Source organism: Gobius niger (genome assembly GCF_951799975.1).
Source record: "Gobius niger genome assembly, chromosome: 9".
In the NCBI taxonomy this organism is placed as follows: domain Eukaryota; kingdom Metazoa; phylum Chordata; class Actinopteri; order Gobiiformes; family Gobiidae; genus Gobius; species Gobius niger.
The window spans coordinates 2,735,199-2,758,319 of record NC_136860.1 but is presented as its reverse complement, the minus strand read 5'-3'; the positions used below and the strand labels follow the sequence as shown (position 1 = coordinate 2,758,319).

Sequence of the window (23,121 nt, the reverse complement as noted above, 5' to 3'; positions counted from 1 at the left end):
TAACTTTTTTGTAATTTATTTGTCTTTTTTTGGATATTTTTCCAGCCATTTTTTGTCACTTTTTGTCAATTTTTTGTCATTTTTTCATCATTTTTTGTCAAATTTTTATCACATTTTTGTCATTTTTTGTGACATTTTTATCACATTTTTGTCATTTTTTGTCAATTTTTTGTGACATATTTGGCACTTTTCATAATTTTTTGTCATTTTTTGGTCACATTTTTGTCATTTTTATCATTTTTTTGTCCCATTTTTGTCATTTTTTCGTCAATTTTTCGTCCCTTTTTTGTCCCTTTTTTGGCACATTTTCATCATTGTTTTCGTCTCAGTTCTGTTGCTACCAGTATTTTCACACCTTTTTTCCAGAAGCTTTGGATTGGGGTAAAGCCAAATTGGAGAAAATGTGCTTGGTTCAGGTGGGAGTTAAGGGGTTAATGCAGGCTAGCTGATACCATAGAAATGCGCTAGCCTTGCACTAGCCTAGCGCCACGAAAATCTTCAAATATAAGAACTTCTTGAACTACAAAAAAAATATCTCCATAAATCAGCAACACTCTGGATAACTAGGAAATGAGGCCCTATGTCGAAAATCCTGAAACATCCCTTTAAAGGAATAGGCCACCGTTTTTACATACTAAAATATGTTCTTACCTCACTTTAGTCGAGTTAATATATCCCCGTCTGGTCTTTGTCCGTGCGCTCTGCCAGGCAAACGGAGCACATACGCAGCCTCTCCCACATGTCACATAGCTCCGAAAAAGCTCACGATAGAAGCTACCAAGCTCTTCCACGTGTTCCCTATTTCAATAAAGTTACGTGAAGTGTTTTCATACGGAGTATATTTACACAGAAATGTAACATGTCGATTTTATAAGCAAATAAAGAGGGGGACTATATTGTGAGGCGTAATGATACGAGGAGCACAGCGTCCGCGCAGTAACTCCTAAAGGTTATTGACGGAAGTGAGCGGGGGAAGTCTTTAGGAGTTACTGCGCGGACGTTTTACTCCTCGTATCATTACGCCTCACAATATAGTCCCCCTTTTTATTTGCTTATAAAATCGACATGCTACATTTCTGTGTAAATATACTTCGCATGAAAACACTTCACGTAACTTTATTTAAATAGGGAACACGTGGAAGAGCTTGGTAGCTTCTATCGTGAGCTTTTTTGGAGCTATATGACATGTGGGAGAGGCTGCGTATGTGCTCCGTTTGCCTGGCAGAGCGCACGGACAAAGACCAGACGGGGATATATTAACACGTCTAAAGTGAGGTAAGAACATATCTTAGTATGTAAAAACGGTGGCCTATTCCTTTAAAGCCATGGGTTTGTTTGGATTTGGTCAGAGGCGATTGTGGATAGGGCTGTGCAATTAATCGAAATTTGATTACAATTTCGAATATTACACTAAACGATTACAAAATTAGCATAATCGAGAAAAAAAAACGATTTGTGATTATTTATTTATTTTCAATTTTTTTTTTTTTACAATTTATTTATTTTTTCTCCCAATTTATTTATTTTTTTTTATTTGATTTTTATTTGTATTTTTTGCAAAGCAGACTTGCATTATTTCACGACGCTGGGATTATTTTCCCTTCACATTTCTCGTGCCATGGCTCATGCTTTTGCCTGACATAAACATTGCTGTGTGATGATGTCATCAGGCCGCGCTGCTCAGTTTGCTTGCGCAGGTGTGAGGGCTGGCCAGCAGGGGGCAGGTGTGAAACAGAGACCTCTCCTTAATCAAGGCAAAATCATTTGTACTTTTATGACTGTTCAGAAAACAGAAAATATTCAGCATAGTTTTTTTTAATTAATAAATATATGAATAAAATATAGACTTTTTATTAAAGGCAACAAATAATCGTTTGAATAATTGTGCTTTCAATTATGACAAAAATAATCGTGATTATTATTTTTTCAATAATCGAGCAGCCCTAATTGTGGATATTGTTTTGTTTTTGAATATTACTGAAAAAATATGTTTCGGTTTTATGTTCAAAGCTCAATAAATCAGGTTTGGAATAAGTTCCTTCAAGAATAAGTTTTCAACCATCGTCCCACAAGAACAATGTGTTTGTTTTTGAACATTTGTGAGCGATTTTCTCATCTCGTTCTCACGTTATCTGTTAAAGCTTTTACAGAGCGGGGTCAGCCTGGGTCGAAATGTGAAAATGTAATGTTTTCCTGCAGCGCGGCGCCGTACATCGCCATCAGAGCTGGAGATGTTTCCTAAATCTTTCAGCGCCGGGTAAATCTGCTGAGGGATGGCGAGGCGCTGAAGGACCCGGAGTGGAGAGCCCGCCGAGCCCGCTCAATAAATCTCGGATTGGACTCATTCCTCAAACCAAAGAGTTTTGCTTTTCCTCCACCAGCGTTCTTTCATTAGTCCAGGTTTTGACAGATCGACCTGGAACAACAGCAGGGACATTATTCACAATCAGAACACAAGTGCAAATGTGGAGAGCAAATCACAAAGGCTCATCATCTCCTCTGCAGAGAACGACGTCTCTCAGACTCAGATGCACCGACTTCTGAAATATTCAACCTTCCGAGTCGCCCCAGGCCACGATCAACGTCAAATCAGGACTAATATGGATCTAAATTGGATTAAATTGTGTGTGAACCACGTCTGAACCCGAAAAACTCCATCACAGCGACGTTTCCATGGAGACTATTAATCTGATCATGATCCGAGTCCTCAGATTATTGACGTGTAAACAACATAATCTGATAAAGATGTAATCTGATTTCTGTCTGATCTTTCGCTCTTGTGTTTAAACTAAATGGCTTACACTTGTATTGCACTTTACAAGCCTGTGTTACCGACTTTCTCAAAGTGCTGTAGTGTTGATGCGCCTCTACATCTGGTTCTATGATCTGTGTTAGCGTCGCAGCGCCTCACACAGGCCTGGAGGATGAACTGCGCCGTTTTCACAGACCTGAGTCGACCCATGTGGACGCTCACGTTTACTGAGCTGCTTCAGGCTGAAAGTTTCTGAAAACATAAGCGTTTTGTCTTCGTGTGGATATAGACCAAAACAAAAGAGCCATTTGCACTTTTCAAAATGTTTGACTCAATGTCTCCGATTTATATTTAGTTTATACCTTTTGTAAACTCAAGGTGTGCTTCTCTTTTCAGCTTATTCAAGGTAAAGTATTGCAGTTTATTATATTGACAAATACTTGGTGCACTACAATTATACACGTATCAGGTCCTCTGAAATTTTTGCAACAAAAGACCTGAATGAGGCCCCAACACGCCTCTGACCCTGTCCCACCTGGACACACCCCTGATCTGACCCTGTCCCACGTGGACACGCCCCTGATCTGACCCTGTCCCACGTGGACACGCCCCTGATCTGACCCTGTCCCACGTGGACACGCCCCTGATCTGACCCTGTCCCATGTGTTGTGTTTCCAGGCGGGCCGCAGTCCGAGCTCTTCATCTTCCGGGAGCAGTGTGCGTACAAGGCGGAGCCCGGCCCCTGTAAGGCCCTCAAAGAGCGCTTCTACTTCAGCATCGACTCCGGACGCTGCGAGACCTTCGAGTTTGGCGGCTGCGGCGGGAACGACAACAACTTCCTGAGCAAAGAGGAGTGTGAGGAGAGCTGCGTGGTGTCAGGTGAGCAGCAGGGGGCGCTCCACCAGGCGGTCCTCTCTTTAACTCCCTATAGTTCAGCTGTTTCACTCCTGATTCACAGTGATGTCATCGTGTACGAAGTGACTAAACGTCAGTCACGGATTTACGACTCAGAAAAGTCTCCATAATGTGTTTATGATGAGTTTATTGTGGGCCGTGACTCTGATAAAGTCTTATCTGGCCCATGTTTCGCTCAGAGTCCATGAGGAACACGTTACACTTCCCTCTCGGGTTGTGTCATGTTTCATTTGGTATTTTAATGTAGCAAAAAGCCTCATCGGCAACTCTCAGGCTTCCCGGTCACAGGTCAAGGTCAAGTGTATTTATGTAGCACATTTAAAAACAGATACTGCCCCAAAGTGCTTTCCATATTCACGGTAAAAATACAGACACTAAAAAACATATTACTACTAAATATAATATAATATATACTAAGTATAAAAAATAAAGACTGCAGCATTATCAAAATGTCGAGCTCAGCTTGATTTAAAGCCGACGTGAAGAGGCCGCTCTGATGTCCAGAGGCAGAGAGTTCCAGAGCTAAAGGCCACACCAAAGTCTCCGCCCCCTCTGGTTTTTTGGTTGGACCATGAGCTAAAGTCTCAAAGTCACTGGTCAGAAGAGACACAACACAGACAGCAAATACAGACGTGAACAATGCCTTTTCTGAAACTTCTTCACCCGGATTAAATCATATTCCAGATTTTTCATAAATGTGTATTTTGGTAATACCAGCCCTCCTGGACACACTGTGGACTTGGACAAGCCTTGTTTTATCTTATTATGATGATTTTATTCTTAATTCAAAAGCGGAACATGTGCAATCAGGAAACGTGCAGGAAACAGAGGGAGTCGACCTGTTTCAGCCGGACTCAGAGCGGCTGAAACAGGTTAGTTCGACCCAAAGTGCTGCTCTCTGGTCCAGAGGTGCGACTCCTCCAGGAGGCATTATTTAGTTTGCTGGTGGGACGAGAGAGTTAGAGCCCTGCACTCCCGCGGGAGTCCCACAGGACCCAACCTGCATAATGCAGGTGCATTGCATAAGGCGCGGCCGGGTGGGATGAAACACCGCTGTCCCGCAAACAAAATAACTTTTTATTTTCATTTCATTTATTCATTCTCTTCTCATGGTAATAACATATCAGAAAAAGTTACAATTTAATAAATAATGAGTGTTTGACTAAATGATTAATGCAGGCCTATCAAACATCATTTGTGCTGGATTTTAAGCCTAAACTTCTTGTGGATGTGGCGTCTGGGCAGCCAAACCCGCCCCAAAAAATCTGAAAAACTGCGGAGAACCCGTGGTTTACTAATTAACAGAGCCCATGTGCTCCTGTGATGATGAGAAACCGCCCTTATCAGAAGGTTTGGTTCAGAATCCCCTCATGAGAGACCAACAGGCCTGGTTAGAACCATGAGGCCGACCTTCTGTGGACCCACCACCTGCAGGAGGAGCCACAGGGGCTGGTGCAATATGACCACGACCCGGCTACGGACAAGTGGAAGAAGATGGATGGATGGATGGATTGAGAGCTTGCACGGACAGGTCAGAACTATCACTAATGTCCATCTGTCCCAGAACAATGAAGATGTTTAAGCACATTTACTAAAGAAGTCGACTCTTTCCGGAGGCAAAGTTTAGTTTGAATAAGGGACCTGAGATCACACTTAGTTTAACATCTGCCTCGTCCTGCTGTGAGGCCTGAGCTGTGATGAATCACAAACTGAGGATGTTTTAAAGTCGAGCAGGTCCAGGCTGATTAACAACAGGAGCATCTATAACGAAGCTCCTGCAGGGCGTCAGGTCCTCGCAGTCCAGACGTTCTCACTCAGATTAAAGCGTTGGAGTTTGTGTTTTCAGGTAAACAAACGTTATTTATAACCAGCTTCATAATGAGATTCTGCAGATGCAAAGCAGGGACGAGCTCCGACTTTTCCCAATCCAATTTTACTGCAATTTTCAGCTTCTAACTTTGACAGTTTTTACATAAGTAAATATGACACGACGACGCAGCGGCGCGAGCAGGCGTCTGGACTGGATTACCCGCTTCCTTTTTAATATGGAGCTGAAATTATGTTTAAAGGGTGAATATAACGAGGCAGACGCTGCAGGTGAGGAGATGGATTTTTCACACCGTGGTCAGAGATTTTTAGCTCCTGTGAAACTCGAGGGCAACGTCAGGCCCGAGGGCCAAATCCGGCCCTTCAGCACAGAACCTCTGGCCCTCAAGATGATTTTGAGAAACATTATCACACAAATCAGAGACTGCTTTTAACATTATTAGAGTTAAAAGGGAGAAAAAAAAGGTAGAAATACTGTCAATACTGTCAATACGCCCAATGAGGTCAAATATTATGTACAACCCCGACATTTGAAGGAAGTGCACTGGAAAAAGAATAATAAGGAAGAAATTACTTAAATCTACTTGAATTAAGAGATTAAATCTAAGATTTGATTTGGCCTGGTCTTAGATGAGATAAAACCTCTAGTAGTAGTGATTCTCTTAAAGGGGATGCAAGTTAGTCATTTTATACTCACTACTGCCACCTCAGGTCATACGTGTAACTGCAGCTTCTATATTAAGCTCGTGCATGACGGCACTTCAGACCCGATTAACCCCTTTCTGAGTGACAGTGCAGGATTTTAGAGGCAGCTGTGGTGAACAGGTCTGAGCTCATTCTACACATTAGGACATGTGTCTGTGGGGACACTGTGGATGTGAAAATCTGCAACAATAGTGAGCAAAAGTAAATTATGTAAATCACCGTCTCTTATTTACTTTGTAAAGAAGCAAATAAACATCATGGATTGTAATTAAACCCTTTCACTGACATTTTGCAGCCAGATTCATGTCTAGACAACAAAAATGTTTGCATTTGTGCAGGTTTTGATGGAAAAAAACACATTTTGGGTCATAAAAATGTATTTTGTTCATCAAATAAACCTCCACCGTTTATGGCAAACTTATGTAAAATACACAGTTCTGTTTCAGATAAAAACAATGTCAATTTTATTTATAAAGCACATTTAAAAACAACCATAGTCGACCAAAGTGCTGTACAAGAACAGTAACAATATGTACAATAAACACAATAAAACTTAAACACAGGTCATATATAAAGGCACAAACGGTGTCTGGTCCACGTGGAACCGAAGGCCAAAGCAAAAAGATGAGTTTTTAATTTGGGGGCAGGAGGCTGTTCCAAAGTTTAGAGGCCGCCACTGGGAAGGCTCGGTCACCTCTGGACACATGCTTGGATTTAGGAACAGAGCTCTGGAAGGACAGTAGAGCTGGTCTGCAGACCTCAGAGCTCTGGAAGGACAGTAGAGCTGGTCTGACCTCAGAGCTCTGGAAGGACAGTAGAGCTGGTCTGATCTCAGAGCTCTGGAAGGACAGTAGAGCTGGTCATACCTCAGAGCTCTGGAAGGACAGTAGAGCTGGTCAGCCCTCAGAGCTCTGGAAGGACAGTAGAGCTGGTCAGCAGACCTCAGAGCTCTGGAAGGACAGTAGAGCTGGTCAGCAGACCTCAGAGCTCTGGAAGGACAGTAGAGCTGGTCAGACCTCAGAGCTCTGGAAGGACAATAGAGCTGGTCAGACCTCAGAGCTCTGGAAGGACAGTAGAGCTGGTCAGACCTCAGAGCTCTGGAAGGACAGTAGAGCTGGTCAGACCTCAGAGCTCTGGAAGGACAGTAGAGCTGCAGCAGTTCTGACAGATACTAATTTAGGCATTTAAAAACAATCAGCAGAATTTGAAACTTGATTCGAAAGGGAACTGGTAGCCAGTGTAAAGAGGACAGAATGGGAGTGATGTGCTCCGGTCAGCAGGCGGTCAGCAGGCGGTCAGCAGGCGGTCAGCAGGCGGTCAGCAGGCGGTCAGCAGGCGGGCTGCGGCGTTTTGGACTCCCTGCAGGCGCTGGAGGGATTTCATGTCCAGCCCTAAGTTACAAAGTTACAATAATCCAACCTTGAAGAGATGAAGGCGTGGATCGCTTTCTCTAAATCTTTTTATGGCAAGTCAGCCTAAATTTACACAAGAAGTCTCAGTTGGAAGTAGCTTTTACAACTGATCCAATGTGTTTTTCAAATTTGAAACAAGTATCAAAAGTCACGCCAAGATTTTTAACAGTGGGGCGGATAAAGGAAACAAGAGGCCTTTATAGGTTTGACTGGGGGTTGCAACTTCCCAATACAGCTATCTCTGTTTTGTTTTGTTCAAAGACAGGACATTTGAATTTAGCCCAGACTGGACGTCACTCAGGCAGTTTGTCAAGGAGGTGTCGACTGTAATTGGCAAATATATTTGAATATCATCTGCAAAGCACTGATAGGAAACGTTATGCTTCTGGAAAATGGAACCCAGTGGCAACATATATAAGGCAAAGAGGACTGGACCCAAAATGGTCATTTACTGTAAAATGTACATACTTTTCTTACAGTGTATCTCATTCAAAAACAAGATCTAAAACTGGCTGTGACTCAATCTTTGTAACTAATAATGATGAGTCAGTTCTCTCTCCAGCAGAAGTTTAAAATTCCGATCTCGACATTTGTTTATTCTGTTCTCCTGCAGCGTCTCGCCTCAAATCCTGAATAAAGTCTTCCCTCTTTCCTGAATCACTCGGTTTGGTTTGGTGACGGGGGGAAAAATGAAGTCATAAATTGAAATTGGATTATGATTTTGTAATTTGAGCAGGCGATGGGGCGGAGATGATGAGGCCGCGGGGGTTTTTATATCGCCATTAATCGCTTCGGTTCTCGCCGCAAACTCACAAATCTGTTTTATGTGTCGGCGACGCCAACGCAACAAAAACTATGGCACAAACAAACGGCGGCAGACGGAGAACATCAGGACGGGAGCGGCGTGATGGGCTCGCAGGGATAGTTCCAAACTCAGACTGGAGATGGTTTTAAAACAGGTTCATGCAGGGTTAATTTAATGCCGTATTTTTTATGGCACAAATGAGACGAATCTGAGCATTATTATTTCTTAACCTCTTAACTCCCGCCTGAACCGAGAGGATCTTTTTCCTCACGTCATCAGATTTTTTTTCCATCATTTTTTTGTTGGGTGTTCAACTCATTTTTGTAACTTTTTTTGTCATTTTTTATCAATTTTTAGTTATTTTTTGTCACATTTTTGTAATTTTTTTGTCAAATCTTTATCAAATTTTTGTCATATTTTTGTAATTTTTGTGTCACATTTTGTCACATTTTTGTTATTTTTTCGTCATTTTTTTCGTCAATTTTTATCAATTTTTTTTTATCAATTTTTTGTCACATTTTTGTCACATTTTTGTAATTTTTTTGTCTTTTTTTTCGTCTATTTTTTATCTCTTTATTTTCTTTTTTGGGTCACATTTTTGTTACTTTTTTGTCACATTTTTGTAATTTTTTGTCAATTTTTTATCAATTTTTTGTCACATTTTTGTTATTTTTTCGTCTATTTTTCCGTCTATTTTTTATCAATTTTTTGTAATTTTTTGGTCACTTTTTTGTCACATTTTTGTAATTTTTTTGTCAAATTTTTATCAATTTTTTGTCATATGTTTGTAATTTTTTTGTCACATTTTGTCACATTTCTGTCATTTTTTCGTCATTTTTTTGTCCATTTTTTGTCCATTTCTTGTGACATTTTTGTGACATTTTGCCACTTTTTCAGAAGTTTTTCGTCAGTTTTTTGTCACATTTCCATCATTGTTTTCGTCTCAGTTTTGTTGCTTTTTTCACAGCTTTTTCCCAGAAGCTTTTGGATTGGGGTAAAGCCAAACTGGAGAAAATGTGCTCGGTTCAGGTGGGAGTTAAGGGGTTAACCGGGATACACAGATTTTTGAGACGATTTTGAACGAGCTCAGTGACTCATGCACTCACACTGTGCGTCTGAATCGTACACGAGACCACGACCGACATGACCCGCGTTACCATGGATACGAGGTCCGTCATATCATCCTCTCAGACTGTGGCTGTGTCCGAACGTCCGCCCTAGACTAGACTGAACTCTGGCCCTCGAGATGATTTGGAGAAACATTATGACCCAAATCAGAGATCAAGTGCCTGTTAAAGTCAAGGCCGTGGGAACCCAGGGTGCTGAGGGCGCTGTGGCCCCCCTGGTGGATAGTTTGCGAACTGCAGGCAATTTTAATAAATAGGCAATAAGCACAGCAAAGGCGTTTTGGGGGTATATTTTGTCCCTCAGCACCCCCTAACTAAAATATCTTCCCACGGCTCTGGTTAAAGTACTCTAGAAATGTGAAAAATACTGTCTTAATAAAATAATGTCTTAGCAGAGCAGCCTTTAGGCCATAATCCTAAAAGAATCATCATCTAAAGGAAGAAATGACATAAATCGACTTGAATCAAGAGATTAAATCAAAAGTTTGAGTAGATTTGGTTTGGCCTTAGAGCAGATGAAAACTATTCTTGCCAAAGGAACAAGTTTTTTCTTAGTTCAGTGAAAAGTGAAAAGTAAATCATTTTTACAGTAAAAGTACATTTGTCTGATTTCCAGTGGGATTTCTATCTGTTCCATTGGCATTAGCTTTTTTTTTTATCTGATCTTAGATTAGTTCAAACCGACTCAAATTTAGAATTAAAAAAATCTTTTTTCTAATGGTTTGAAGTAATTTATCTAATTATAGATGGACATGTTTCCAGTGTATTTGAAACAACACTGGCATATGTAGAAAGTGATGCTTTACTTTAACTGGAGGATCCGGCTCATGGTCTTTTGACGATGAACAAACCCGGCCCCCCACCCAGAGAACTTCCTCCCCTGTAGTCGACGATACAGTCACTGATTCTGTTAATTTTTTTTTAATCAGATTTTATTTAACAACACTGCGATTTTCTCCATAGTTTTGGAACAAATTTTGAGTCAGATTGAAGCAGCCCCTTTTTGAAACTTTCCCGGTTTCTTCGTTGTTGTAGAGTTTAGATTCTTTATTCTATATTTATACTATTCTTTCATATTTAAAAGGCCTGAGTATTGTCTGGTGGCAGCAGTTTGTGAGGTTTGATTGGATAATGTTTAAATATTCTGTCTAATGTCTAATCCTGTGATAAATCTGGATAATGAGCTTTGACAGCCGCTCTCTGCACTTGTAAACCTTCGTATTTGTCAGACGCTTCACCGACTCTGTCACGCCTCCCTCTCTTTCATCTGACACTTTTTCACTTTTCCATTTTCCCCTTGGCCCGGCGGTGGCGGCGGTGGCGGCGGCGGCGGCGGCGGCGTTTATCCCGGGCAGGTTAGTGTCCGATGGCGGTGTCGTTTCTGCGGCGGCTGAAAAGTGTCGAGATCACGCTTTTTTTCCCTCTGACACGCTCGCTCTCTGTGCAGCGGCGTGTGAAATAGCTTTTGTTTCACAGGCCTCAGAGGAACCGAGAGAGAGATAACTTTATTCACCTGTGTCTGCAGGACGATACAGAGACCAAACCATACAGGCAGCCATTTATACATGTAAGAATACAGGCAGCCATTTATAAATGTAAGAATACAGGCAGCCATTTATAAATGTAAGAATACAGGCAGCCATTTATACATGTAAGAATACAGGCAGCCATTTATAAATGTAAGAATACAGGCAGCCATTTATAAATGTAAGAATACAGGCAGCCATTTATAAATGTAAGAACACAGGAAGTCATTTAGAAATGTAAGAATACAGGCAGCCATTTATAAATGTAAGAATACAGGCAGCCATTTATACATGTAAGAATACAGGCAGTCATTTATAAATGTAAGAATACAGGAAGTCATTTATAAATGTAAGAATACAGGAAGTCATTTAGAAATGTAAGAATACAGGCAGCCATTTATAAATGTAAGAACACAGGAAGTCATTTAGAAATGTAAGAATACAGGCAGCCATTTATAAATGTAAGAATACAGGCAGCCATTTATACATGTAAGAATACAGGCAGTCATTTATAAATGTAAGAATACAGGCAGCCATTTATAAATGTAAGAATACAGGAAGTCATTTAGAAATGTAAGAATACAGGCAGCCATTTATAAATGTAAGAATACAGGCAGTCATTTATAAATGTAAGAATACAGGAAGTCATTTATAAATGTAAGAATACAGGCAGTCATTTATAAATGTAAGAATACAGGCAGCCATTTATACATGTAAGAATACAGGCAGTCATTTATAAATGTAAGAATACAGGCAGACATTTATAAATGTAAGAATACAGGCAGCCATTTATAAATGTAAGAATACAGGAAGTCATTTATAAATGTAAGAATACAGGCAGTCATTTATAAATGTAAGAATACAGGCAGCCATTTATACATGTAAGAATACAGGCAGTCATTTATAAATGTAAGAATACAGGCAGTCATTTATAAATGTAAGAATACAGGCAGCCATTTATAAATGTAAGAATACAGGCAGCCATTTATAAATGTAAGAATACAGGCAGCCATTTATACATGTAAGAATACAGGCAGTCATTTATAAATGTAAGAATACAGGCAGCCATTTATAAATGTAAGAATACAGGAAGTCATTTATAAATGTAAGAATACAGGCAGCCATTTATAAATGTAAGAATACAGGCAGTCATTTATAAATGTAAGACTACAGGAAGTCATTTATAAATGTAAGAATACAGGCAGCCCTTTATAAATGTAAGAATACAGGCAGTCATTTATAAATGTAAGAATACAGGAAGTCATTTATAAATGTAAGAATACAGGCAGCCATTTATACATGTAAGAATACAGGCAGCCATTTATACATGTAAGAATACAGGAAGTCATTTATACATGTAAGAATACAGGCAGCCATTTATAAATGTAAGAATACAGGCAGCCATTTATAAATGTAAGAATACAGGAAGTCATTTATAAATGTAAGAATACAGGCAGCCATTTATAAATGTAAGAATACAGGCAGCCATTTATAAATGTAAGAATACAGGCAGCCATTTATAAATGTAAGAATACAGGCAGACATTTATAAATCTAAGAATACTGGCAGTCATTTATAAATGTAAGAATACAGGCAGACATTTATAAATCTAAGAATACAGGCAGCCATTTATAAATGTAAGAATACAGGCAGACATTTATAAATGTAAGAATACAGGCAGCCATTTATAAATGTAAGAATACAGGCATCCATTTATAAATGTAAGAATACAGGCAGCCATTTATAAATGCAAGAATACAGGCAGACATTTATAAATGTAAGAATACAGGCAGACATTTATAAATGTAAGAATGACCATGTGCAAGTATGAGACGGACTGAAATGACCGTCTGAAATATGTTTGAAGGCTTTGTTTGTTCATTTCCACATCAGTTCATTTCCATGTGTCTTATAACAAAGCGAAAAATTAACTTTCAATAAGAAAAAACACACTTAAAATGAGACTTTTTGTTAATGGCACAGGAATTATTCTTTAAAACAGTCCAACTCTCCTCAAAATCGGTGTAAATTCTGATCATTAAAGCACTTTGATGTCCTGCCTCGGAGCAGCAGCGCCGCAGGTGACTGAGGCCCCGCCCACTGAGGCCCCGCCCACTGGAGCTCCGTGAAGCTCAGACCCAGGTTACAAAGAAAATGACTTGATCTGAGCAAACATCGACATCAGGCAGCAGATGATAAAACCGTCTGTTTGAAACCTCCACATGATTGCGTTTACGAGAAGTCGCTATGATAAAGTTTGTCCACAAGAGGTCAGTGTTCAGACAGATTGAAGCAGCTCTAATGGTGCCGACACATAACTTGAAAGGCTCGTATGTTTCAGCTCAGATGGAGCCGCTTCTGAGCTGTTGCTGCTAAACACTCAGATCTGAATGAAAACGGTTTCCTGATTCTTTGTTTGTGCTTTGGTGACAGTGGAATAGTTTTACCAGGCCACATGTCTCTGACACTCGAGGCCTCTCTCCTCTCTCCCTCTCTGACATGTGTGGGTTTGAGTGTGCAGCCTCATGTCATGAGAACATCCCCTTTAAAACATGTTGTAATCCAGTGCCTTGTTAAATGCGCCCGTGTTTTATTGAAGCGTATGAATCCTCTGATCCGAATGCCTGGGCTCGGTAAAGGCATTTCAAACCACAGCTGCTCGGTCGTTTCCTCCTCTGTCAGACGGCGTTTTCATTTGTGTCTTTATGATGGAGACAAATTCAGATGATCTGTTTTCCTTGAATGTGCCATGTTCCATCGCTGCTTTAAGACGTGTGTTTTCTGAGCTCTGAGTGAAGTACGTGACATAAGGTTTTAACATCGTCGAGCTGAGACAAAATCACAAAATCCTGATGTAATGAGTTATTTTGTTTTTGCCTCTCGAGCAGAAAATCCTTTGATCACTCTGGGTCAAAACTGATCTGGGTCAAAACTGATCTGGGTCAAAACTGATCTGGGTCAAAACTGATCTGGGTCAAAACTGATCTGGGTCCACATTCTGGGAGTTGAATCACTTTCAGTAAATTAATGTTGCCGGATTGAATTGTCTTTATTATGTCTTCTGTCTACACTACTACTACTACTACTACTACTACTACTACTACTACTACTACTACTACTACTACTACTACATTAAATGATTTATGCCATAATTAAAAGGCCTTAAAGCTGCATTATGCAACTTTTTAATTGGAAAAAGACATTTGTGCATATTTGCCCTTGTAGTGCCCCCTTGTGGTCCACTCGGCGCCTTTACTCTCCATCACAGTGGGCTCTACAACGCTCCAGGATCACTTGTTTTGTAGGTTTTTTTTTTCAGCTGACGGAGCCTCTCACAAGAAAACCTACAAAACAAGTGATCCTGGAGAGACCACTGTGACCACTGTGACCACTGTGACCACTGTGACCACTGGTCCAGCCGCTGGGTCACTACAGTTTGTTTTAATCTTACATAAAAGTTGCACAATGCACCTTTAACCTCTTAACCCCCAGTTTAACTGAGCACATTTTCTCAAGTTCAGCTTTACCCAAATGTAAACACTTCTTACTGCCTACAGGCCATGGGGTCACTTTTTTGTAAAATTTTTAATGCGTTTTTGTTTCTTTTTTTATGGTCTTTTTTGTTTTGCGGGTTTTTTTTTTGATCAAGTTTTTATACGTATTCTGTTGCCTCAGGTCTTTTTTTCCCTCACAAAGCAAAGCAGCACCGGAGCAGAGGCTGAGGCGGGGAAAAAAGCAGAGCAGAGTTCACTACTCCACCTACTGATGAACATTTTAACAAGACATTGCTTAAGGCAGCTTTAATTTGGGGGAGAGGTTAAACGTCATAAAGCATTAAAACTTAACTGTCCAAGAAACCTGTTTGAATATTTACAAATCCTACTAAATGATTTTTTTGCATTTGTGAAAGTATTTATGCATCAAAATAACATTTATATATATTTATATATATTTATAGGCGAGACACTGCAGGTGAATAGGTAAAAAATTTAAATTTACAGATATCAATTTGAAACTGTTGCTGTCGATCACTGGCATAAATGTGAGAAAAAAACATATGGCAAGTTTTCTGTCATTTATCTTTTCATATAAGAACAAGGTGTTTTATGCCTAAAAATGCCCCAAATTTCCCATCTTTTCGGCGACGAAATCTGAATAATGGATGGAGCTACATTCAAACTTATGGTTTCATTTTATTGATAAATGAGTCGCCAAGACTTTCTCAGAGGGGATTTTGGATTTCTTGTTTAGTTTTAAAATAAGCTGCTTTTTAGTGGAAAAATGTGTAAAACATGTAATTTTTGCCTCATTTTTTGACATTCAAAACTCAATCAAAGGGGCTTAGGGATTAAATAATAAAAAATCCCTCTGAAAAAATCTTCCAAATATTGTTCAGTCCAAGGCTGTAAAATGTGAAGTCTTTAGGTCCGACTGACGTGGACATAGTGTCGCCACAATGACAGAAAAATGTGTTTTGAGAAAAAGGCCCTTGAAATTGCATTCTCCCATATAAGTCTATGGGGGAACATTGAATCAGCGCAATATTTAAACATGTTATTGTGAAGATTAGGTATATTTTCTGTTTCCGGGTGAAAGCTTGTATGTTCAGAGACCAATTTGGCCCAAAACCTGAAAACTGAAAAAATTGAGTTTTGCCTGTAGTGTCTCCCCTTAAACTCATTAATTAGATTTATAATAAACCTTTACTACACAGAAGTCTTGGTAAAGTACTTGGTTTTGTTTCTGGAGTAAAACAGTCTTGGTTTTCATATACCTTTGTGTCGCCTCATTAACCTGGAGATGAAGCGCCGTCGCCCCCTGGTCCATTACCTCAGTATTACACGTCAGCGCTGAAATACGACGGACTTTACGAGCCTCTTTATCTGTAAATGATGAACAGAAGAGTCTCTGCTCTGTAAACACCTCACAGGCCCTCATGTTCTCGCTCTGAACAGGGAACGGCCTGGCTTTAGCTCTGGCTCCACCTAGTGGCCACTCGCAGACTTACAGCATGTGATTACTGACTGCACATTTCATTCACCAAATGCTCACAGTTTAACCTCTTAACCCCCACCTGAACCGAGCACATTTTCTCCACTTTGCCTTTACCTGAATCTAAATGCTTCTTGAAAGAAAAAGAAAAAAACGTCAAAATTGTGACCGAAAAGAAAGGAAAGCGAGGATGAAAAAGGAACAAAAAAAGTGATGAAAAAGTCCAATGGCAATCGTGTTGGTCTTAGCTTTCAAATGAGGCGTTGGACTGGGCTGTAAAGTTTTAGATTTGGGTAAAAAAGGAGACTTGGTTAAGGCGTTTCTTTGGTGCTGAACATTTTGGGCAGAATTGGCAAACCTTTATTATAAGTAGATTAAGTAAAGTGGCGACGGTGGTGCAGGTGGTCGAGCGGGTGGTCGAGCGGGTGGTCGAGCGGGTGGTCGAGCGGGTGGTCGAGCGGGTCGTCGAGCGGGTCCCTGCGGGTCGGAGGGTTGAGGTTTCGATCCCAGCTACTGCAAATGCACACTGTCCTTGGGCAAGACACTTCATCCTGTGAATGACAGAGTGAATGGCTGGCTGTTTTTTTTTTTTACTGTAAAGCGCTTTGGGCTTGAGGAAGGTAGAAAAGCGCTTTATAAGTTGAGTCCATTTAACATTTACCGCTTATAAGGACAAAATTAAAATCATTCTTGACACATTAGTAGCTCTCTGTCGCTTTTGTTTCATAGATGCACCTCATTGTGTGCAGGAGAGCTTTGTCTTTCAGGTCATGTGTGGCTCTGTGCGCCATTAATCACCATTAAATGTTTTCGATTAATGTGATTAAAAGAGTCTGTAAAGGAGCTCTTACACACTACAAGGTGAATTGGATTGGTAATAATAAACATACAACATACGCAACTTCATTTAGATTAATAAGTTTATTAAGTTATTAAGTTTTCCTCAACCACATAAAGCTTTGAGTTTGACTTCACCGCCGTTTGGAGCTACAGGAACATGCTGGGAGCTCTTGGATTTTTGTAACTTAACAAAATTATTCTTACTGAAAATGTTCTTGTAGAGCAGCTCCAAACTTCTTATTTCCATATTGAAGCGTTCATGGGGTGACGGTGCTGCGAAACCTTTGACTGGGTGTATTTCGCATGATTCAACTTGAATTAAAATGGACCATCTTTTGTGGTGTGTGACGATTCTACAAGCCCGAAGGCCGCCAGAAATTGTTCCTCTACAAAACCCAGGAACAGTGAAGAGGACTCTTGCACACACACAAATCTGCAGTTTTACAATATCTTTGAGGTTTGGTTTGAACCTTTATTCCAACAGAAGAAAAACCTCCCACATAAATTACTTAAGGTGCGTCTGAGATGAGGGACCAGCGTTCATGAATAAAAATAATAATTGGCGCACACAAAATGGTTTATGTGGAGAACATCAGTGTTTCGGTCAGGCCTGGCAGTGTGCGGGACATTTATTAATGGTGATTATTATTTTTTTGTGATCTACTTTTTATTAGGATTTTTTCTTCACGTTTGGGAGTGTATACATTGATATTATTAAAAATAAACATACATTATAACTGTATATTCATTAAAAATATATATATTTTGTATACACTCACCAATAAATCCCCCGGCCAACACCCTCCCCCACCCCCAGACCCCGAAGCCGCACCAAACCCCCCCCCCCATTCATCTCCTGTGAATTCTCTGGTTAAATGGAGGATGTTGCAGCGACGGCGTGAAGAATAGGCAGTGATGGCGCCGTATTTCAGCGAGGACCAGAACAAAGAGCTCTGACGAGCGAGAAACAAACCTCACGATCTGTTTCAAAATCTGTTAAAAGTGGAAATCCAAACCGCCGAATAAAACCTGAACACTTTCTAATGAGCCCTTGTAAGATTTTATCTATAAACCGCTTCGTAAAACCCCTGACTTGTCTACAACACACAGAACATCATGTGTCGTATCCGCCTGCTCTCTGATTGGTCAATACACTTGTCAATCACACCTGTCAGGAAGTTGAAGAAATCTTTATAAAGAAGAGGAAAAGTCAGAGAAAACAAGGAGTCCTGGAGCTTCTCAGAGGCTGTGATGGAAAGTAAAGGCGCCACGTGAACCGCCATTACAGCCGCGGGGTCACGGAGAGGTCAAGTCGCCTTGTGATTGAAGTACACTGAGTAAATAAACACAAATATGAACTTTGACCCTATAAATGGTGCCTAATATATCTTAAATGTGATAATAGTGAATTATTAGAAATGGGATTTGAAGTTACAATCGTTCTATAGATTTATTGTTAACCGACGGGTCACATGTCCTTTGTCATACGTGTTGTTCTCTCCGTGTGTCTCTGCAGAAGACAAAGACCCGTGCCAGCTGCCCGAGGCCCCGGGCCCCTGCAGAGGCCTGGTCTCCCGGTACCTCTACGACCCCGAGATCCTCGACTGCAGGCACTTCTTCTACGGAGGCTGCTTCGGGAACGCCAACAACTTCAGGAGCATGGACGAGTGCAAGACGCGCTGCCAGAACCCAGGTACGGGACAGGGCGGGACCGGGACTGGACTGGGACTGGCTTCCTTCCTTCTTTCCTTCCTTCCTTCCTTCTTTCCTTCCTTCCTTCCTCCTTCCTTCTTTCCTTCCTCCTTCCTTCTTTCCTTCCTCCTTCCTTCTGTCTTTCCTTCCCTCTTCCTTCCCCCTTTCCATCCTCCTTCCTTCTTTTCTTCCTTCCTTCCTCCTTCCTTCCTTCCTTCCTTCCTTCCTTGCCTTCCATCCTTCCTTCCTTCCTTGCCTTCCATCCTCCCTTCCTTCTTTCTTTCCTTCTCTTCCTGACGCTGTACTCCAAATATGGTCATTTCCTTTGTGGGAGTCAGCAGCGGCTGAAGACGGGACAAATATACATGTGCAGAGTTACTAAACTTTATACATTAGGCCCGTTTCTTGCCGCCTGAAATCAATTTGCGGAGCATCCTTCCTTCCCTCTTTCCTTCCCTCTTCCCCCTTCCTTCAGTCCTTCCCTCTTCCTTCCTTCCTTCCTTCCTTCCTTCCTTCCTTCCTTCCTTCCTTCTTTCTTTCCTTCCCTCTGCCTTCCTTCTTTGCTTCCTTCTTTCCTTCCTCCTTCCTTCCTTCCTTCCTTCCTTCCTTCCTTCCGTCTTTCCTTCCCTCTTCCTTCCTTCTTTGCTTCCTTCTTTCCTTTCTCCTTCCTTCCATCCTTCCTTCCGTCTTTCCTTCCCTCTTCCTTCCTTCTTTGCTTCCTTCTTTCCTTCCTCTTACCTTCCCTCTTCCTTCCTTCCTTCTTTCCTTCCTTCCTTCTTTCCTCCTTCCTTCTTTCCTTCCTTCCTTCCTTCCCTCTTCCTTCCTTCCTTCCTTCCTTCCCTCTTCCTTCCTTTCTTCCTTCTTTCCTTTCCCTCTTCTTTCCTTCCTTCTTTCCTTCCCTCTTCCTTTTTTCCTTCCGTCTTTCTTTTCCTCTTCCTTCCTTTATTCCTTCCTTCCTTCTGTCTCCACACTGGAGCCTAATAAAAACTTCTTTATTGTATATTAAGTGTGTTTGGCTTCACTCGAGTTGATCTAAAGTTCGTCAAACTCCCATTTCCAGCCCGACTCTTCCTAATTTCCGTCTCCGCTCTTTCGTTTCTCGCCGCCTGAAATCAATTTGCTCCTCCAAACTTTCCGGAGCGTCTCGGCGAGCCCACTTTGCATCCTAATGTCCCGGAGCGTCCGGAGCGTCCCGCGTCCTCCCCCAGGCATTTAAAGACTGAGTGGAATCAACCAAAACCAATCTTTAGTCAAAGCGCCAGAAAATCCAGCCCAGATTCATGTCGTTTCCAATTTCCCGAGGTCCGGTTTCAGGCGCCGGACGCGTCGCCTCAGGTTTACTTTGTGCGTCGGAGTCTTTTAGGGAAACGAGCAGAAAATATAAATTCAAAGACGGGGAAATGTGGCATTTTCTGAGCTCGAATTTGTCAAACACCACATTGTGAAGGTTTCGTTTCTGATTTTGTTGTATTTGTTTCGATAAAGGCGAACAGACGACGGCGCCGCCTTCAGTGGAAATCGCGGAGGTCGTCACAAATTCAGGGAGACGTCAGCTTCCTCTGGAGACGACCGCGGCGGCTGGTGAGTGGCAGAGTGGTTAGCCTCCTGTGGCGTTAAAGGGATGTTTCAGGATTTTTGTCACAGGGCCTCATTTCCTAGTTATCCAGAGTGTTGCTGAATTTTGTAATTCATGCAGTTCTTTTATTTGAAGAGTTTCATGGTGCTAGGCTAGTGCAAGGCTAGTGCATTTCTATGGTATCAGCTAGCCTGCATTAAAAACAGTGTGACCCGCTCCACAGTGTGACCCGCTCCACAGAGCACCTGAGGCAAATCACTTATAACACCAGACTAACCATATAAATGTCTGTGTCCATAGAATCATTTTAACCATTTTGCATTTAAAATAACTTATATTTCAATCAATCAATCAATCAATCAATCAATCAATCAATCAATCAATCAATCAATCAATCAATCAATCAATCAATCAATCAATCAATCAATCAATCAATCAACCTTTATGTGTAAAGCGCTTTACAACAGCACCTGCTGAACCAAAGTGCTTTCCATAAGTGCAATGTAATAAAAAACAATTTTAGCACAAAATATTTAAGAAAACACATATACATTACACATGTGCAATTAGCCGTGAAAAGCGGCTTTAAACAAGTGTGTTTTCAGCCTGGCTTTAAACAGTGTCAGGTCAGTGATGGCTCGTAACTCAACAGGCAGAGAGTTCCAGAGCCTCGGACCAGCCACTGAAAAGGAACTATCACCCACTGCTTACTTTTGGTCCTGGACCTCCAGCAGGTGTTGTCCTGCAGACACAGCCTCTACTGGGCCGATGTGCAACAAGCAGGTCACATAAATAAGAAGCTGCAAGTCCATTCATGGATTTAAAAACAAACATTAAGAGTTTAAAATGAACCCTCGCATGTACTGGGAGCCGGTGTAAGGAGAGCAGCACTGGAGTCATGTGACTGCACCGGCGAGTGTTTGTGAGCAGCCGAGCTGCAGCGTTTTGCACCAATTGCAGCTGGTTTAAAGTGCACTGACCCTGGCACAGGAGGCAGGGTATTGAAGACCTCTTTGAGCACCTTTGGAGGTATAGTGTCCAAGGGGCAGTAGCTGGTAGAGATACTCTGAACTACTTCAGTGAGAAGTGACAGTGACACCTCCTCAAAACCTACAAGAAGCAGTCGGTGCATGGAGAGAATCTGGTTTTGCACTGATCTGACTGGTGATGAAGAGATTTCTCACAGATGCTACCTTATTAGTGAAAAACTGTGGGAAGCTCTCACACGTTGAAGTGGAGATGTTAGATAGAACTGTGGGAGGATTGACGACAGAGTTGATTGTGTTAAATAACACTCTTGGACGACTGCAACTATTTGTAATTATATTGGACAAGTACTGGCACTTGGCCTCTCTGACACCATTTTGATAGTCCATCAGACTGTCCCTCAAGATGCCCAGATTCACCTGTATATTTGAGCAGCATCAGCTTCGTGGTTGTATAAGCTACGCAGCGGCGGAGTGATCTGCTAGAAAATAGTCCCTCAAAATGTGATCATTCATGTGATGCAGGTCAGTTATATTCCAAACATGATTCTATGGACACAGACATTTATATGGTTAGTCTGGTGTTATAAGTGATTTGCCTCAGGTGCACTGTGGAGCGGGTCACACTGTTTTTATTGCAGGCTAGCTGATACCATAGACATGCACTAGCCTTGCACTAGCCTAGCGCCTCGAAACACTTCAAATATAAGAACTACTTCAATTACAAAAAAAATCTCCATAAATCAGCAACACTCTGGATAACTAGGAAATGAGGCCCTATGTCAAAGATCCTGAAATATCCCTTTAATATAGCAGCTGCAGTTACATGCATGACCTGAGGTGGCAGTAGTGAGTATAAAATGGCCAACTTCCATCTAGTCTCTTTAACCTCTTAACCCCCGCCTGAAACTGGCACATTTTCTCCAGTTCAGCCTAATCTAAAAGCTTCATGAAAACGCAATAGAACAAAAGAAAAAGCAAAAAATAAAAAATAAAAATAAATAGGTCTTAGCTTTCAAATGATGTGTTACACTGGCCTGTAGGTTGTGATCTTATGGATTTAGGTAAAGCTGAAGTGGAGAAAATGTGCTCGGTTAAAGTGGCGGGTAAGAGGTTAAAAGGCAAAAAATATGATCTTTAGCCTGGGCTTATATTTATTTTGTATTACTCTACATTTGGACCCAATCTACTTCCAACATGTGCGTACATTTAATATATGGGAGGTACATTTCAAATACACATAGAATGTAAAACACATGGAGCACCTACATGAAGGATAAAGTCTTGTTTTGCTAATCACAGGCTGTAGCTCTGGGACTGACCCCAATTAAAAACTTAGTGTAACATAATGAACGAGAGCCACGCCCCTTTTCTCCTCGTTAACACTCTAAGCTCAAAACGAGGCAGTACATGAGCTAACCACTGGGGGCGCTACTGCACACAGCTCAACAGGTGAAGAAGAACGTATGTATGAAAGTATTACCTGGAGTAAAAACATCCAGGTGGCGCCATCTTGTTTGGTTAGTGCTAGATCGTCTGCTCCGGAGGGACAGTCTGCTGTGAAAACGTGAGATATCATGACACAAATTAAGGTTAGAGCCAGGGAAATGGTTCACCTCTTAACTCCCGCCTGAACCGAGAGGATCTTTTTCCTCACGTCATCACATTTTTTTTCCAACATTTTTTTGTTGGGTGTTCAACTCATTTTAGTAACTTTTTTGTAATTTTTTATCACATTTTTGTCATTTTTTCGTCCATTTTTAATACATTTTTTGTCACATTTTTGCCTTTTTTTTTTAATCGATTTTTTGTAATTTTTTGTCACATTTTTGTCATTTTTTGTCCATTTTTCGTCAATTTTTCGTCAATTTTTAATAATTTTTTTGTCACATTTTTGTCATTTTTTGTCACATTTTTGTCATTTTTTGTCCATTTTTCGTCAATTTTTCGTCAATTTTTAATAATT

General features: G+C 41.0%; 1 protein-coding gene across 1 annotated transcript in view; it reads left to right on the top strand.

The window, feature by feature from the left end:
* Nucleotides 1–23,121, top strand: part of LOC306967794 (tissue factor pathway inhibitor-like) — an 84,271-nt gene that overhangs the window by 57,706 nt on the left and 3,444 nt on the right. Inside the window, exons 2-4 of the mRNA XM_079562982.1 lie at nt 3,431–3,631; nt 18,418–18,594; nt 20,073–20,174. Coding sequence (XP_079419108.1) covers nt 3,431–3,631; nt 18,418–18,594; nt 20,073–20,174 — 480 coding nt within the window. The remainder of the gene's footprint in view (nt 1–3,430; nt 3,632–18,417; nt 18,595–20,072; nt 20,175–23,121) is intronic.